Raw genomic sequence first — 18,012 nt, 5'->3', positions numbered from 1 at the left:
CTTTTCACAGAAAAACTTAGTTCTATTTGTGAAATGGAAATGTTTTAATTGAAAATTAAGTTTTTTGGAGAAAAGGTGATTTTTCCACTTAATAATTTATATTTGTTGGTTAAAAACGTAATTAATTTTATGTTTTAAATCAATTCATTCGATAAAAGTTGATTCATAAAAATCAGTAACATGGTTAAAAATCCTGTATTTTTTTATTGAAAACTAAAATTTTCTATGATTTTAATTTAAAATTAAACATTTTGGCTAAGGAAAGTATATTATACATATACTTGATATATTTCTATCTAGTTTGACAGACTTAAATTAAATTCTTTATACAAAAATATTTTTATTTGCACAATATGACTAAAATATTTGTCAGAAGTATAATAAGCTGATTTTCTCTTGACTTAAATTAATACACTTGGTACAATTAATTTTTTAATTTGACAAAGAAATTCTTGATTAATTATTTATTAGTAAATAATCGACAAACACCTCCGGGGTTAATTAGCGCGTTTTAGCCGGGGTGTATTGACCCGGTTAACTAAACCTACTATATCGATAGAGTGTTGTGGGATTCCGTGTGCTTCAGTGGTTCTGCGGCTACTTGTTATCATTTAATTCACCAAACATAATAGAAAATTATCAACATAGTTTAAGTGTTAAAATTTTATTTTATAAAAAGTAAACACATCTCATATATCAGTGATGAGAAATTACAAAAGAAAGACTGAGAGAGTGCCAGTGTCGTCAGACACTATTTTAAGAGCTGTAAAAGAAGTCAAAATAAATGGAAAACCCATTCGCGAAACAGCGAAAAATTTTAATATAGCACAAACAACTTTACGAAGATTTTGCAACAAAGTAAAGGACACACAATTCAAGGAATCGGATGAAAGTCCTCAAATAAAAATTAATATTAGGAAACCAGGCCAGGTAGAATATAAGTTTATTTTAATTATTTTTAGATAACCTAAAAAATGTGTTCCATTTATCTACATATTCGTTTAAGTCTAAATCAATAGTTTTTATTAATTCTTTATAAATAATCTTTGTTGTTATTTTCACGATTTGAAACAGATTTTTGATTTTTATTTATTTAATATTTTATTAGTAATTTTTTACATTATTTTAAAATAATGATCTATAAACTTTATTGTTGATAACAGGAACAGTTTTTTTTGTTACATTTATTCTTATTAATTTTCTATTTATACACTGACTTATTTTTTTATTTATTTAACAATTTTTATTTATTTTCAGATTTTCAGTGATGAGCAGGAACAGTTACTCGAAGAATATTTGTTACAAGCAAGTAATATTTATCATGGATTGTCACCAAAAGAAGTTAGAACCTTTGCTTATGAGTATGCTGTTTATTTGAAAATAAAATTCCCAGCTAATTGGACAGACAATAAAATGGCGGGTGAGGATTGGTTCTCATCATTTATGAAACGTCACAGTAAATTGTCAATTCGAACTCCGGAGGCAAATAATTTAGCTCGGGCATTAAAAAAATACATGAACTCAGCTTGTGATACTTGGATAACAAAAAATTCTGATAAAACATTGTCAATTCAAGACATTCCAAAATTAATTGCAACTGCACTACCATCAGCTATAACTCATGCAAATATAACTGCTGGTTTTCGAGTTGCAGGAATATCGCCATTTAATAAAGATATTTTTTCTGACAAAGAATTTTTGCCTTCATTATTACCAATGGATGGAGTTGAAAATGTTGCAATTGAAAGCAATTTAGTGACAGTTGAGAGTAATAATTGTAAAGAAATTATTCCAGGCCCTTCACATATTGACATTGAAAATGATGTAGAAGTGATACCTATAAATCTTGCAGACAGATCTTTAGAAAAAAATTTTGAAAATGGAAATAAAACAACTGAAAGTTCTAAAAAACGCCATCATTCAACTGATTCTCCAGCTATTGAAGCTTTAGAAGAGGAACAAATGTGTAAAAAAAGAAAAAATTAAAATAAACAACACCGTAAAAATATAAGATAGTTAGAAAAAAGAGACCTATTTACCAAAGAAAAAAAGCCAAAAGTGACAAAAAAAAGCCTTAATGCCCAAGGCATTTCTAGGCAATTAGGAAAATATATTCAAAGTGTCAATCTTTAATTCTTTTTTGCTAAAAAATTAAAGGTATATAATAACAGAATATATTTATAGTTAATTAATATTATTTAAATCTGTCCTGATTTTTCAATTATTTTTTCTTATGATTTATATATAAATAATTTTATGTAATTAAAATTATTGTAATTGATTATAATTATTAGCAAATATTAAATAAAGAAATAGAAAATTTATTACAATTTTTCTTGAATTTCTTGAAAGTTGTTGTTATTTTCAAATTATATAGCTATTTTACCAAACGAAAAGAATTGTCTTGATTGTATTTTGATTGAATTTAAGGAGCTCGTCGTAAGATGACTCCTCGTGTTCGAAAATCCACGCACATATATTTGCTGTTTTATATTCAGCTATATCCATTTACGAGAATGGAATTCCTGTATAGCTTCCAACAATTCTATCAAAAGATCTCAATCTTGATAATAATCTGGAAGATCCTGACGTTAATCCCTTTTATGTTAAAGAAAAGGGGGATATCGATCATAGTTCACTTTTTCACATTCTTATTTCATCAAGTCGGGATTTTCATTCAAATATAAGAATAAACTTTAATATCTGTTAATATTTCTCAAGCAAAGCTGTTGATATAAATTGATGTCTTTCGCTTTTCAACTTCATTAGTAGCCATTCGACTCTATATAAATTTCTTTTTGTATTTTTAAACATCTATCTATAAGTACACAATTTTCCATGTATATAATATTGTCGAGCAATAAATTTTTGATTTGTACTAAAAATTTAATTTTATTATTTAGAAAATATTTATTTGGCTCTGAGACAAATACATCTTTGAATTAAAAAAGCTTCTTGAAATCAAAACAATTAATATTAGAATTTTTGTTTTGATTCAAAAGAAGAAAATGTTTTTAATTTTTCTTCAAATAATTATATTAACATGTAAATATAAATTGACAAGAATGCAGGCATATAATGAAGTTGAAAAGATGAAAAAAAGAATAAATTCGGTGAGTTCCAGAAATCATTTTAGGTGTGAAGATCGACGTGTTGATTTTTCTTTGAATTCCATCACGCTAAAAGTGGTTTCCCGAAGGTCGTGGTAGTGCGTGCGGCACTCCAGCAGAGGCAATAATATCAAGTTGTTCTTTGCTAAGGCATGCAACACACCACAAATGCAACGCATTCATAAGCCATAAATGACACCTATCTCATATATATAAAATATACCGGAGAAGCAATTAGTGATTAATTCGAGCGACAGAGCAATTATTCTCAACCAATTCTTGAAATAATTAATCCCGACGTATATCATTATATATTATACAGTGAAGAAAAAAAAATTTCTTTGAATCAAAGAAATAAATTTTGATTTTCTTGTGGGTTGATTTTCTTATCAAATTTGTTTAATTATTTATTTTCTGTTTTCAGTGTATTCAAATAATTGCTACCAACGAAAAATAGATGATCGCATTCGAGAATAAATGCGGGATAAATGAGACGATCGATGCGCGTATATATAGTGGGAATGGAATCGGATGCAGATCGAAGATAGACGCCTTGAAAGTTATCGAGTTCTTCGATATATACATATTTCACTGGAAACTGGATCACGAGGTCGACCGTAGGCGGTCCTTGGATATTCAGGATGACTAAACCCGATCGGTCGTGTCCTAGGTATGTGTGTGTTTATATACAGGTAAGGTACACTTCCTAACCCCGCGGGATTCTCGTGAATCGCGAACGTCCTTATCCCTTCGTGAGATCAACTCGACCCTAGGATGTTCCGATTGAAACAGCGAACACAGCTTAGGACGTCTTTGTTAAGATTCAACGGTTGTAAATCAATTATGCACTCTGATCAAATAATTCGAATATCGCAATTATTATATATCGAAAGCTAAAGTGTTTATTATATTTTGCGTTCTTTTTTTATTTAATATATGTATAAATAATTCCTTTATAGAAAGGAGTGATATTTTTAGAATTTTGAATCAAAAAACAATTTTTCTAAAAAGAAACTGGTTTATAGATCAATGGATCTATATTTGATCTTTGGATCAATATAAACTGTGGTGTAATATCTATTAAGGATCTAAGGTTGTATTGATCAACATTTATGATTTATATATCAAGCAAATAGAGCTAGGATCAATAGTTGGATCCATAAATCATTGATTTATAGATCGATAGAGTTCATATATAGATTTACAGATATTTGGATCATACATCACGGATTCCGCAAAATTACGCCCAATATTCTCAATTTTATCTCAATTTCTTTCTTTTTAGGAATTTTAATATTCCAATGATATTTAGTTTAAATGTTGTAATAAATTTTTAAGATTATTTGTATCTTTCTTGTCATCGAGAGTAACTTTGCAAGAAAAATATTTTGAAAATTCCTTAATTTTGTTTGTTATTTCGTCACCGTGCTTCATGTTTATTTCCAAGATTAATTACACCTCAAATGATATTGGAGATCGTCAGCTTCTTATCTTCTATATATATATATATAGTTGAAACCGTTGACATGAACCAGAATTTGAGAACCAGTTCTTTGAAGTTTCGACATCGATATTTTGCTGGAGGAGAAAGCCTCTAATTATCGAGATAACGCGTGTACCTGTTGTCAGTATTACTTTTATACTTATATATTGACAGGAACCAGGTTGATCTTCTTTCCCCAGGGGAGACGTTTTATACAGATCATCGACATTTGCCCGATTCGGAATCGATCTCATTCCCTTCTTCGGAAAAATGCACAATTTCTAGGATTTCACTTGAGAATTTTCGTTAACATCTTTGTGTGTGTGTGTGTGTGTGAGCAACACTCCTAAGTAATTTATACCCCCGGGTAGTTAAACACTCGTTTACGGAATCTTATTACAAATAAGGAATGTCGAACTGAACGTTTGATGCCACGCAGGTAATCGAGTGACAAATAGCCGTGTGGAAATTCATCGATCGAAACAAACTGCATGCATTCTATTTGTATATATATATATATATATACCTTTTGCCCATCAAGTGAAATCTGTGACAATTTGTCGTTCCTTTTTTTTCACTTCTTTAACTCGTTTCCTGATCCAAGGGGAATTTTTATGTGCGACCATACCATAAGATCGTCGAGTTATCGAGATGTACTAGATTCTTTTAGTTTGGTAATCGATGATGTTTCGACAGAATTAAAATTGCATTTCCTCATATCAAAAAAAGATTGAGGGCATTTTGTGCCATCAAATTCTTTAATCAGGGAATTTGGAAAATTCATTTTTGTGTCAACTCTTATTGATATAAATCGATTGCGAGAGTATATAATCAGGTTGAGAATTGTTTATTAGACGTAATTTGCCAAGTGACGCAATAACAGTTTTCTAAAGTTCGTTATATAAACGCTGATAAAAAAAATAATTTGTAATTCACCTTATTTTCAGACATTATAATTGTTATTTTGTCAGTTCAATTAAAATTTTTTTTTAAATTGTAAAAAATGTTTTCTTGTGAAAAATCATTCTTGAGCAAAATATATAGGTGAACGAACTTGGCTTAGAGTACAATAAAAGCAAAAAACCTAATCGTTGATAAAAATCACTATGTTTTTAGGAGTGCAAAATGACGACTCTATAATTGGAAGGCTTTTTTTAGTTGAGGGACAATTACCCCTTTGGGATATAAGAGCCATTGGCATCAGGAGATGAAGTCAGGAGTGATAGAACTTTATAGTGTTGCTTTTTCGTGCAATCGTAACCGTCTTCTGATTATATGAATTCCGCAATGATTTCTGATGAAGTTGGCCCCGATTTGAGAAAAGTTGAAATAATACAGTGTATACGTCGCCATCTAGCTGGGGACCTCTTGATATTTTGGAGCCGGTTCGTGGCGCGAGACACCCTGTCATTATGTTGGTCTCATCATCCCCACCAGTATCCAATTTTCGGTTCCTTCTCTCTTTCTCTCTCGGTTCATGTTCTTGCTACTTTCTGATTCTGTAACGAAAAAACACCCTTCCTTGGCTCTTCTGTGGCAAAATCCAATACCGCAAAAAAGAACGCAAAGACTTATCATCATCTGACTGGATTCGATTTCGATTCTTTGATCATCATCGTATGTAGAATCTGGTGGTATATATATCAAGGTCTTATATGTATATAAATTTATCGGAGCGAGAAATCTCGACAGTATTACCCCGAAGAAAAATCATTTGCCCCGGGTACGTCTTATATACGCGGGGGGGCTTTAAACACACGCGAGTATCATCTTTGAACGGATCACGAAACTCGATACACCATTGGCTTGTAACGAGGCTTTTATTTTCAATTTTCGCACCGAGAAATATTTTTCTTCTTGCGATCTCTCTTTCATTGCCAGTGAGTAACTCCGCAGCGAGCAACTTTAAGGCCGACCGCTGATTAATCCTGTTTAATAAAGGAACAAGAAAAACTAGGTATAGGTAAAAAAGTTTATAACATGATTCGCGCAAGAAGGGAGAAATTCAATATGGAAGGTCGTTTAGGGGTTTTTATAGAATTTTCAGCTGATGATAATTTCGCGCGGGTGGGCTATAAATAAATTTTGGTAAAAGAAATTTTTTCTTACCATCGTTTAATGACTGGTGAGAGAAATTCTTTGAAATTGTTAAAACTGTAAATTTAATGTTACAAACAAAATTGCTCTTAAGGATTTTATACCTGTGTTATATTCTCTCGAAAAACTCGAATCTAATCTAAAAGTACCTTTTTGAAGATATAATGGTTAAAGTATTTGCCAATAACAAGTTCTAAAACTCTAAATACCAAACTAAGCCAAAATTTTACATCCTTTAACAGCGATTATTATAAGACGATTATTTGCAAAGGGATAAGAAGCTGAGAGAAAAATTTATCTCATCCGCAGCTTCACAGTCTATACCTGCGACGAATATAATAGCCTCGGTGCTCATTGCAGTCACTTTCCTTTCTTCGAACAAAGTGAAACTGCGATGGAGGAACCACAAAGTATACTAGGGCCTCTGGCATTCGATATCTTTCTTTTCCTGGGCGCAAGAAGGGAATTACTATATTTTTTAGCAATCAGCGTCGAGGTGAGTTTTTTTTCTCTGAAAGGGATCGGCGGTCTGAAATAAAAGAAAGGTCGCCGGAAGCCAATCGACGAAACCTCACTTCGAGGTTCCTGGAAAGTGGAAGGATTCCTTCCCCGCAAAAGGTTTCCATGATCTGTATAAGCTTGAAATAGTGTAGGTGGTCTCAGCGAATGACAATCATTTTGTTTAATGACAAGAACGGAATTGGTCACTGGCCGCAGATTTGCCTTTAGAGGTATATAATAATTCTTCGGTCAGACAAACAAACTCTGATTTTTCGAAACCACTTTAGTATTTTGTAATTAATGCTAAATGGATGAAAGGGTAAAATTCTTCAATTATATGTTCTAATTTAATGTAAAATTTTCGAACTTTCAAAATCAGTGGAATCTATACTTAGTTATTGTATAGGGAAAAAGAATCCCTTATTGACTTAGGGAAGTTTACTTTTGTGCTCAGTTCAAACATTTCTTTTACATTCTCGAGTTGAAGGGGAAAAAAAAAAATTTTTTTCCACTGCCCTTTTGCTACTGCGAAGCTTGATAACAACTTGTTTCAAATTCTCGTTTCAAACTGTGATTATTGTTTTCTATAGGTTGGTTATGAGCGATAGGAGAATTCTCAGAGAATATTGAAAAAGGTTGTGAATATTCTCAGATATAAAGGAAACGAAAATCTTTTGCTTTGTGATTAGGGTTTCCGGTCAACAGAAAGAGAGAGAAAGAAACATTGAGGTACTGATTCTACGGAGGATGATGATTTTAAACGTTTCGTTGTACTTTTGTTATTGCCAAGAATGAGGCTATAGGCACTGGAAGCAAAGCTGGAAGGTCACTTCGTATAATAACTGGACAAAAACGAAAATACGAGCAAGACTTGAGACGCCTCGAGGCCAGGGACGAAAGTCCTAAAACAAAAACAATCTGCTTCAGTGGATATTGTTTCTTGCGGTCAAGCCTTGGGTCAAGACTGCGTTGCGGTTTTCCCTTCTCTATCGCTATATGTAATAACAATACACCCCCGCACAATTATCAGGCTTATAAAGGAGAATAATTAAATAAAAGAGAGTTCAGAATAATTGCCCAGTGGAGGTCTCGCTATCGTTTTTGGATAAAATTAAATCTTGAATAAAATGTTCTTTGAATTTTTGTATTTTTATACTCGACAAAAATCATTTGATTTATTATGAAGGTCACATTTAGGGGGCAAAAAAGTAATTAATTATGTGATTAAAGAAAGAAAATTTCATGGGAAAGAAATCTGCTGTAAAAGAAATTACAAAGAAATTAAAAATTTTTAAAAACTTGCGCTTTTTTAAAGGTTGAAAATTATTTTGTTTTCTTTAAAATTATTTATAGCTTTCTATTTTACCGATCGGTTAAAGATTTAACTACATGTTAGTACAGCGCTGACAGTATTTTAATTTTTCTTTTTGCAGATTCTATCCTCGATGGCTTGTGGTGTCACGTACTCCAAAGATAAGGGCAAAAGTAAAAAAGGATATCTGAAAGGACACCGAATTCTTCATATTCGGACTTTTTAGAACTCGGTCTATTTTTACGGTTATTTTTCACATTTTCTGAATGGAAATTTAACTTGAAAGTAGGGATCTCCGAGGGCTATTTAGTTTGAAAGAATCTCCTTGAAGCTGAAACACAGAAAGGATGTTGGAGGATGCAGAAAAATGACTTCGATTTCAATCTTCGTGAAAGTGCAACAAAGCAGAGTTAAACAAGGAGCAGAGATTTTCCGAGAGTCTCTGGGAATCATTTCTTCGACGTGGGTTTTCATCAATCGGTGAGTCGCTTTTATTATTTGTTGTCATATAGATCTTTAAGGAAAATATTCCGTCCAATATAGTTACGGATTAAAATTATTTTTGTAAGATTAGTTAAAATTTACTGATTACAAATTGACAATGATTATTATTTATGACAATATTTTTGTTCCTTTATAATTTTGTCCACTTACAAAGAGTATACTTAATTATTCATAAGAGATTCTTGTGTTGAAATTGAGCTCGAGAGTTTTATATATATAGTCATGAGAAGAGATGAAAAAGTGCCAAGTGCCAAGTGACGAGCGAATCGGATTATCCGATGTCCTTGGGTCAATATCGTATATAACTGCTTCTTGAATTAAAGCGAACTTGTTCGTCGATGAGTAATGAAAGAAGCTTTTTTAACTTATTTGGAAATAATTATTTCATTTCTCATGTATTTATTAAGTTCTTTTTCTTGAATACTATTATCAATTCATTTCGAACATTATCCCGATCGAGGGCGACTCCTTTCTCACAGAAATCATTTTTATTTCGGCTCTTTTACATTTTTAACTCTGCTGAGTCTCTCATTTACTTTTTTTTTGAAAAATTTATAGAATTAAATGTAATTTATATTTTTTTTGAAAGAATTTTTCTTATTTCCCTCTTTTAATTAATTGTTATAAAAATAAGTTAATGGCATTAATTATTTTTGAATTGATATATGAATACGGGCAAATAATTGTAGACTAGGGAAAAGCAATAAATTTTAATGATGTTGATAATTGCATTTAATTATATATATGTTGATTCAAGAAAGATGGGGAAAATTAATTTGACTATTGTTGAGAAAGGATAATAATAATTAACTTTAACCACTGAAATTGATTTGATGAAAATGCTAATGAGAGTAGTCTTATTCCTTAAGTGTGCCAGTATAATAGGTCATATTCCCTCCTGAGGTGACAAATTAACATTCACCTGCGTTAATCCTAACCCGCTGAGAGATATTTCCATAAATTTGCTTTGTTCATTTATTATATTTCCGGCTCTTGTGTTTAAGTGGAAAAGTATAGTAGGGCTTCCTGTTAGTTTTGTATTAGTTCTTAAATACAAACTATTTTTTGGTTTATTTGCCCCCCCCTTTACTTTTTTCCATGAATGATTTTGATTTATTTTGAGACTTGATCATGATGAAAAGAATATTCGAAAATTATTTATACGAATGATTTTAAAAAGAATGTTTTGAAAATAAAATAAGGCTGCTGAATAATAATTGCTACTATGGTTTGAATCTAATACGTTGTAGAATTCTTTTTTGGTTATATATAGCACCTGCAATATTAGAAGGTCCAGGTTGGACGACTGATGCTTCGGCAAACAATACTGGGGATGATGTACGGTTCAAGTATATATATTGTCTGTGCGTCGAGTATATAGTGGTAGGCGGGAGATTTATCTTTCTACTTTTATAGATGTTGTCAGATAGAATGAGAGCGAAAGAGAGAAAATTCCGGGTCCTCGACCCTCCAGAATCTTGAGAGATATACGATGCGGTTTCTGGCAAGTTTCTAAATTTTCAAATATAGTCAAAAAACAACAAAATACCCTCTAAATTTTCCTCATACCATTATATATGCTAAAAGCTAATTTATTTTGGTTCAGATTTGATGAGTGAGATCTTACATGAATCTGCTATCAAAGTTTTACGACACTTTTCTCTGTTCCTTTAAAAATGCGTCCAATGGTATTTCGTGCGACTGAAATTTCTTACGGTAAATTTTTATGGATTTCAATATATCACTTTGTCAAGACGATTTTTCCCAAATACTCGTAAAAAAAGACGGATGCTGTGAATAATCTTTTCCTCTGTCGAGATTGAAAATTAAGAAGAGGATTCTAATGATGTTAGAATTAGATAAAAATTCCTGAGATATATTATATAAAATATAGGTTTTCACTAAGTGAAATGGTGTTTTTAATAGTCAAAATTAAATTGAATTAAAATAATTGTTCTGAGATTATTTTCCTTTAATTGAAAATTGAATTTTTAAACTTTTAAATTGGCGAGATTGTTTTTTTTAATATTTGAGAAATCATATAAAAGATAGGAATTTAGATGATTTGATTTATTGAATTTTTATTGGACTTTTTTTCTACATCGGATTGTTTGTAAATTACCGAGCTCTCGCAATTGTTTTCGGAGAAGAGATTTATTGTCCTTGAAAATATCAATCTTTTGGTGAGAAAGATGTTTTATGGTTTCATATTAGCACTATCATCTGAGACCTTTATAATATAAAGAAGAACTTTACCTGGAAATGGTGTCATCGACTTAATACGTGAACATACCTGTCAATGACCTGAATCCTTTTTACACGTTTTCATTAGAAATTGTTCTCATTTTCCAGGAATGTTATTTAATTGAACAATTTGTTTAGTATATCACTTTTAAAAAACATATAAATTAAATTTGTTATTCACCAAAACATTTTATTAATAATTTTTTGTGAAGATTAATAATTTAATTTAGTTTTTACTGTGATAAATTTTCATAGTTAGTGAATATTTTGTTTATTAGATTTAATAAAAATGTAAATCAGTTTAGGAATTAGTATATATTTCATAATAAATAGAATATTTTCGATTTTAATTTTTTCACATTTTTTGCTATCTCTCTCTGAAGTATTTATTTCTGGTAGTCCAGAGAAATCGTAAAATTGTTTTATGTGTTTCACTTTAAGGAGATAAATTCTTGTCAATTCTTTCAGAACATTGTTCAACATGAAAGTTATACATTCGGACTAACTATTAAAAGAATCCATTTTTTTTTATTGCGCATAATAGAATATCGCTAGAAATTTCGACAGAGGCAAATTTTTATGGGCACGAATATTTTGTCATTTTATATATCAATATAGGATTTTCATTGACAATTTTCTTGATAATTTCTAATTGGTTAATTTTAATAAAATTCAAGGTAAAAAATTTTATCTTCATGTTTTCCAAATATTAGTTTATTTCCATTCAAATATTTCTGCTCTCTAAAATCTGTTTTATGATGGTCGCACACATCTTTTAGGTTAATACTTGTTTACCCTTGAAATAGTTTCAAATATTTCTTCGAAATAAAACGGACACTTATTTTTCTGATATATATAAATTTTTATTATTTTTTTTAATCGTTTCCTTTGAACAAACAATTGGTTTCTTTTTTAAAAACTTATTTACGAATGTTAAACATTTTTGAGAAATAATTAAATGCAATTTTTTTTAAAAGTTCATTAATTAATTATTGTAAAGTGAATTAGCAAATTCATCTTATCATGCTTAAAGATTTAAACTTGTTTATCTCTGGTCAGATGCCATCATTTTTAACACATATAGAAATACTTTATTGCAATTATTGTCATTTTTTCTATGCTTCTACCCTTTTTGCCAACTCACGATTATTATTATGTCGTATATCTCTTATTGTTTTTGAATATAATAAAATGAGGAAGAATGATGTGTAGTAGTATTAAAAATTTTAATCACATATTCAAATTTTAAACAATTGCTATTAAGCTGAATATTCTTTGAATTACTAATTAATAAAAAATATAGTTTATTTATGCAATATTGTAGCCATTTTCTGTACTATTTGGGAGTATTTATCTAAACATGATCCCAAATTATTTTCTGCCTTCATCTCAGAATGATTTCATCTGCATAACATTGCTGTTTTGTTTAATTAGGTATATTAGAGTTTGTTCCACATATAAGCTTATTTTTTAGAGGAAATTCAACTAACAACAACAATGGGGGAAAAAAGCGGCCCTACTTAGGTTTTCTATGAATAAAAGAAAAATTGCGTGCGATAAATTGAAAAGTTTCTGGGCATGAAGTTCCATAGAAGTAAAGGGAGTGTCGGCGGTAAGTCAGTTCTTCGCATACCTTACTCTCAGGTAGGTAGGTAGGTTGGTAGGTAGGCAAGCAGGCACTTTGGTATAGTGTACTCTAGCGGAGAGTCGAGTCGAATGTCGAGGTTCGTGAGCGAGTGAGCCAGCGAGCAAACGGACCCAACGATCCCCTCTCCAAGATGGCCGCTGTTGGGTCCAGCGGTTACCCTGATCGAGCCGAGCAAAAGCAACTCGCCTAACTAAAGTTAGCAGGGGAAGGGAAGACCTTGCAGGTGCCGCCATGTCAGTGCATGCCTAACCTCGAAGCCGCGCGGAACAGACGCTGGGCCTTACGTCGCGTTAATCTCCTCGTGTACTGTTACTCGACAAAAAGAAGAAAAAAACTAGCCAAGTTCCGAAAATAATATCATTGGTCCTCCTTCTATTACGGTGTGAATAGTTGGTATATCGCGCAAATCAATTTGGATTAAAGTGAATGATCTACAATTTGGTATTTGGGCCTTAAGGTGCAGTGTTCTGCGATACGGCGAGGCACCGGCTAGCGCGGGTTTATTGCGTTAGGTGATGTGAGATTCCGTCGATACTGTTCAGGTTTTTCATCCCTGTTGTGCTCGCTTGCTGGATCGCGTCTAAAGAGAAGGCCAAGATCTTCTTGGAGAAGACCAGTGTCTTCCTTCTCTTTCTGTCTCGCGTTTTCTTTTTTTTCTCTCTGTCTCTCTCTTTCTTCTTTGCCTTATTTTTCAAGAGGAAAATTGAAATTATTCCAACATAAAATACATGTTGTTTTGGTCACACTTGGCAAGAAGTCACGTGAGTTGAAGGCTGACTCAAACTGCAGGCATCGAGAGGTCATCGCACGTCTTCTCTCGCTGGAATGATCACGATGAGCTGAGTATTACACTCACTATGATCAGACACCACGTGCGGATACTTACGAATACAGACATATTCAAAAGAGTAGCATCTCTTTTCTTCCTTTATGTTTGTCATACAATTTTTTAAATAAAATCTGGATTACGAACAAAAATTGATTCTTTTGGAAGTGACTGATTTATAAATAGGTTTGTTTTTTTGTGATGTGGTGGTGATTGTGGGTGTATGGTGATGATAGAAAAAAGAGTTTGTTGAAACAGTGATTTTACGTGGATTTTTCCATCAGATATGAAAAGATCAAGATAGTATTTGTGAGAAAAGTGGCGGGAGGAGGAGGGAGTGACCCAGGATGCGGGTCTTGCTGCTGATTTTCGTCCTGGGAGTGGCGCAATTCCCGGGTACGAAATCCGAACTCGTTCGGTATCTCGAGGTTTCGGAAAATGCAGCACCGGGAACAAGAGTTGGCTACATTGATGCTGACAGTCCACCTTATTTAATAGTCCCTGTGCCTGGATCAGCAGTTGATGCTGATTTAATAGTAGACCATGCGACCGGCGAGATAAAAACAAGAGTGCCTCTGGATCGTGAGACTAGACCATCATATAGTCTCGTTGCTCTACCACAGAATGTTCGGGTGGTCATCAAAGTACTTGATGAAAATGATAACGCACCAACGTTTCCTGCCGAACATGTGGATGTTGAATTTCCAGAAAATTCACCACGCGATGCAAAACGTGCCCTACCACCAGCTAAGGATCCTGACTTGGGACAATATTCGACTCAACGATATGAAATTGTCTCGGGAAATTACGGAGATATGTTTCGACTTTCGCAACATCGGGGACGTGACGGTGTTTTGTATTTGGATTTACAGAATTCTGGCTCTCTTGATAGGGAGGCACGTTCTTGGTATCATCTTGTGATAGAAGCACTGGATGGCGGTGCACCACCTCTAAGGTCTCGACTCCATGTCAATGTCACAGTGCAAGATGTCAATGACAATCCGCCGATCTTCAATCAGACACGGTACACGGCAAGTGTACCGGAGAATGCCACCGTCGGCACACCAATACTCATGGTGAACGCTACTGACTTGGATGCCGGTGACAATTGTAGAATCGAGTATTCCATCAATCGTCGTCAATCCGACCGCGAGGAGATGTTTCGAGTGGATCCGGAAACGGGCATGGTTTATGTGAACAAGCCATTGGACTTTGAGTCAAAGGAGCGACACGAACTGGTAATCGTCGCAAGGGATCGCGGTGCACAGCCGCTTGAGGCAAGTACCTTCGTGTCAGTCCATGTCACCGATGTGAATGACAATCAGCCGGCGATCACGGTTATTTTCCTGTCGGACGACGCTACGCCCAAGATCAGTGAGAGTGCACAACCTGGTGAATTCGTTGCAAGGATATCGGTCAGCGATCCTGATTCAAGAACGGAATACTCCAATGCAACCGTCACACTATCAGGTGGCGACGGACACTTTGGACTGACGACACGTGACAACATTATCTATCTTGTTGTCGTTGAACGACCACTTGATCGTGAAGAAAAGCCGGTTTATGATCTTTTGGTGGAAGCCACGGATGCAGGAACACCTCCGTTGAGAGCAGTAAGGACATTTAGGCTTTTAGTGACAGACGTGAATGATAATGCTCCAAAATTTCTTCAGGAAAGATATGATGCACATTTATTGGAGGCATCGGAACCGGGAACATCTGTTTTGCGTGTTAGTGCTACGGATTTGGATGAGGGGGCAAATTCTGTCATTAAATATAGTTTATTGAATACAACGTGGTTTGCAATTGATGTGAATTCGGGTTTGATCAGTACCGTGACTCACGTGGACTGTGAGGCTGATCCGGCGCCAATTCTTGTTGTTGTTGCTACCGACTCGGGTCGTCCACCTCTTAGTAGTAGTGCTACCGTTCGTGTGACAGTGCATGATCTTAATGACAACGAACCCATCTTCGAGAAGCCATTGTACAACGCCACGGTGCCTGAGGATCTACCGGTTGGACGCTGCTTTCTCAAGGTAAACGACTCTCGTAACGTATATATACTATTACGCGAATTCTTTGTTTATGTATTAGGCTTTGGAAAAAGTTTGTCGAGTTCTGGAATTTGCAATTATTTTCTTAGTGATATTAGTCCCAAACCACTTGCATTAACAATAGTTTCTGTTATTAATAACATAAATAAGTTTGTCAATTATATTGGTTCATCAGTTTTTTCCTATCTCTGTTCTGTAAGAGTTGTTCTTATCTGCAACAACATTAATTATTATAATTTATTTCACAATTGTAAATTAAAAGGGTTAACAAATATTTACGAATTTAATGCGATCGAATAATTTATTTGAGGACTTTTTTTGCTTTATATTGTTTTTTTTTTACAAAAAACATTTGTGAGGTACAATTTCTGATTTTATATTTATTTTAACGTTTTGTGTGCGGCCTAACAGTCAATGAAAATTGAATTTAATAGAAGAAATAACAGTTGTTTAATGACTTATTATTTCTCGTGGAATTGAAAATAACTGCTTTTAGAATTATAATAGCAAAAAAAATGAAAATAAAAATGATAATTAAATTATTTTAAAAGTGCAATGGCAAAATTCCGGAATATCTTATAATCGTCATATACGCTATTTTAATAAACACTTTAATTTAAATTCTAAAGTATTAATATATGCGCCAAGAGGAAATTACAAGCTTATGCATATTTCAAATTGCTTTACATATTTCAATTATTATAGAATAGATTTATTTTGATGAAAATATAATATAAATTTATTAGTTCTTTGCGGTTTTGTTAATATGTTAATATTAATTTCTTCGATTAATTTCATATATGCGCGCGTTCGAAAATTCCATTCATTCAATGTTTCATTATTCAAATGTGTAGACAGAATTCTTTGGAAGATTCGCTATAATTTTACTCGTATTTCTTGTTAATACAAATAGAAAACAAAAATGAACTGTCAAAAGTACAGAATTTCTGTTTAGACTTTTTTTTGGGAAAATATTACACCATTTTCTAGAAATAAAATTATTTTTTATATTTGAGGACAATAAATAAAAATAGAAATTGATAATAATTTAGGTGCGGTCTTTAAAATTTCCAATTAAATTATAGTTTTCGTTGAAAATTTTCAGATCGTGAAATTTATTTAATTCTAAAAATATAAGTCGAACTAATTAATAGAGATATTTAATATCTATGTATGTGAAATTTTACTTTTCCGCTTCATGAAATGTATATATATTTCAGTTCACTTGGAATTCTCTTAATAGACATTTCATTAATTCCGCTATAAGAACGACATAATCATTAATAACAAATAACTAGGTTTCAAGATGTTCAACTCAAGAATTTTATGCTTAAGGATTACGTTAATAAAAGACATTCTTTTTTCCGGTTGATGATATTCCACTCGATGCAAGGAAGTTATATTTTATGAATAAATTTTTTATTTAGGATCTTGAGAGGAAAACATATTTTATGAATAGTTACTTTAAAAATCCCTTTGGTATTAATTTAGTATAGTTTTTCAATAATTTATGTAGCTTGGAATAGAATTTATTATAAATATATTATATAATTATTTAATTAGGATATTATTTTTTTTTATTTAAAAAAAAATCAGTTTTGAATTTGTCTTCGGTGTTATAAATTTAAAATCCCATTTGTACCTTATAGGACACTAATCGGTGACTCATATGTCAAGGAGTGTCAAAATATTTGAATATTTGAAACTCATTCACGAATCTTGTAAAAAAAATAATCTTGAATCATCACAATACAATTTGGTTTTGAATATTTAAAAAATAGATATTTTGTTTAACATTTTGAAGATGGAAAGAATTAGTTGGCTCATCGTGTTGTGGCGGGAATGAGAATTGAATGAAAATGAATTCTGTTGAGTGATTTCTCGAAGTTAACATGTATCGTTGATACTTGATGCATGTTATATAGGTATATATAGAAAGAGAATGTTCAGGTCGAAAGTCTCTATACGTATAGGTTCCTCCGTTGAAGTGACAAGATAGCACGAATCCAAAGTCAAAGAGCGGGTTCACAGATAGTGGAGTCCGGTCGCGGGATTCGAGATCCAAGAAGTCGATAGGCCTTTCTTGGAGAGGAGGATGGCACCGTAGTAAAAAGCTCATCCCTGCCATTATCGTTGACGTTGACAGGTCTTCGTTAAACTTGGATTGCTCTCTCATTTTCTCTCTTTCTTCATTTCACTTTGTTTTCAATCTTTAGGTATACTTCTCTCACTC

General features: G+C 32.6%; 2 protein-coding genes across 2 annotated transcripts in view; both read left to right on the top strand.

Annotated features, from left to right (window-relative positions):
* The first annotated feature begins 556 nt into the window (after window positions 1–556).
* On the top strand, window positions 557–2,324 carry LOC127278262 (uncharacterized). Its single transcript, XM_051299880.1, has 2 exons — window positions 557–930; window positions 1,258–2,324. The coding sequence occupies exons 1-2, from the start codon at window positions 703–705 to the stop codon at window positions 1,984–1,986; spliced, it is 957 nt and encodes a 318-aa protein (XP_051155837.1). The 5' UTR covers window positions 557–702; the 3' UTR covers window positions 1,987–2,324.
* Window positions 2,325–12,595: 10,271 nt separating this feature from the next.
* Window positions 12,596–18,012, top strand: part of LOC127278257 (protein dachsous) — a 243,245-nt gene continuing 237,828 nt past the window's right edge. Inside the window, exon 1 of the mRNA XM_051299871.1 lies at window positions 12,596–15,761. Within this exon, the coding sequence (XP_051155828.1) occupies window positions 14,073–15,761 (1,689 nt within the window). The 5' untranslated portion in view covers window positions 12,596–14,072. The remainder of the gene's footprint in view (window positions 15,762–18,012) is intronic.

The sequence above is a fragment of the Leptopilina boulardi genome, unplaced genomic scaffold (assembly GCF_019393585.1).
Source record: "Leptopilina boulardi isolate dan_hultmark-lab unplaced genomic scaffold, ZJU_Lbou_2.1 LbouV2_202, whole genome shotgun sequence".
NCBI classification, from domain to species: Eukaryota; Metazoa; Arthropoda; class Insecta; order Hymenoptera; family Figitidae; genus Leptopilina; species Leptopilina boulardi.
This window is presented reverse-complemented; position numbering and strand designations above follow the sequence as displayed.

Excerpts from the sequence above, each read along its gene's own strand:
- LOC127278262 (XM_051299880.1), top strand. The coding sequence starts at position 703 with ATGAGAAATTACAAAAGAAAGACTGAGAGAGTGCCAGTGTCGTCAGAC. Across the intron at positions 931-1,257 it reads ATATTAGGAAACCAGGCCAG|ATTTTCAGTGATGAGCAGGA; the intron begins GTAGAATATAAG and ends ATTTATTTTCAG.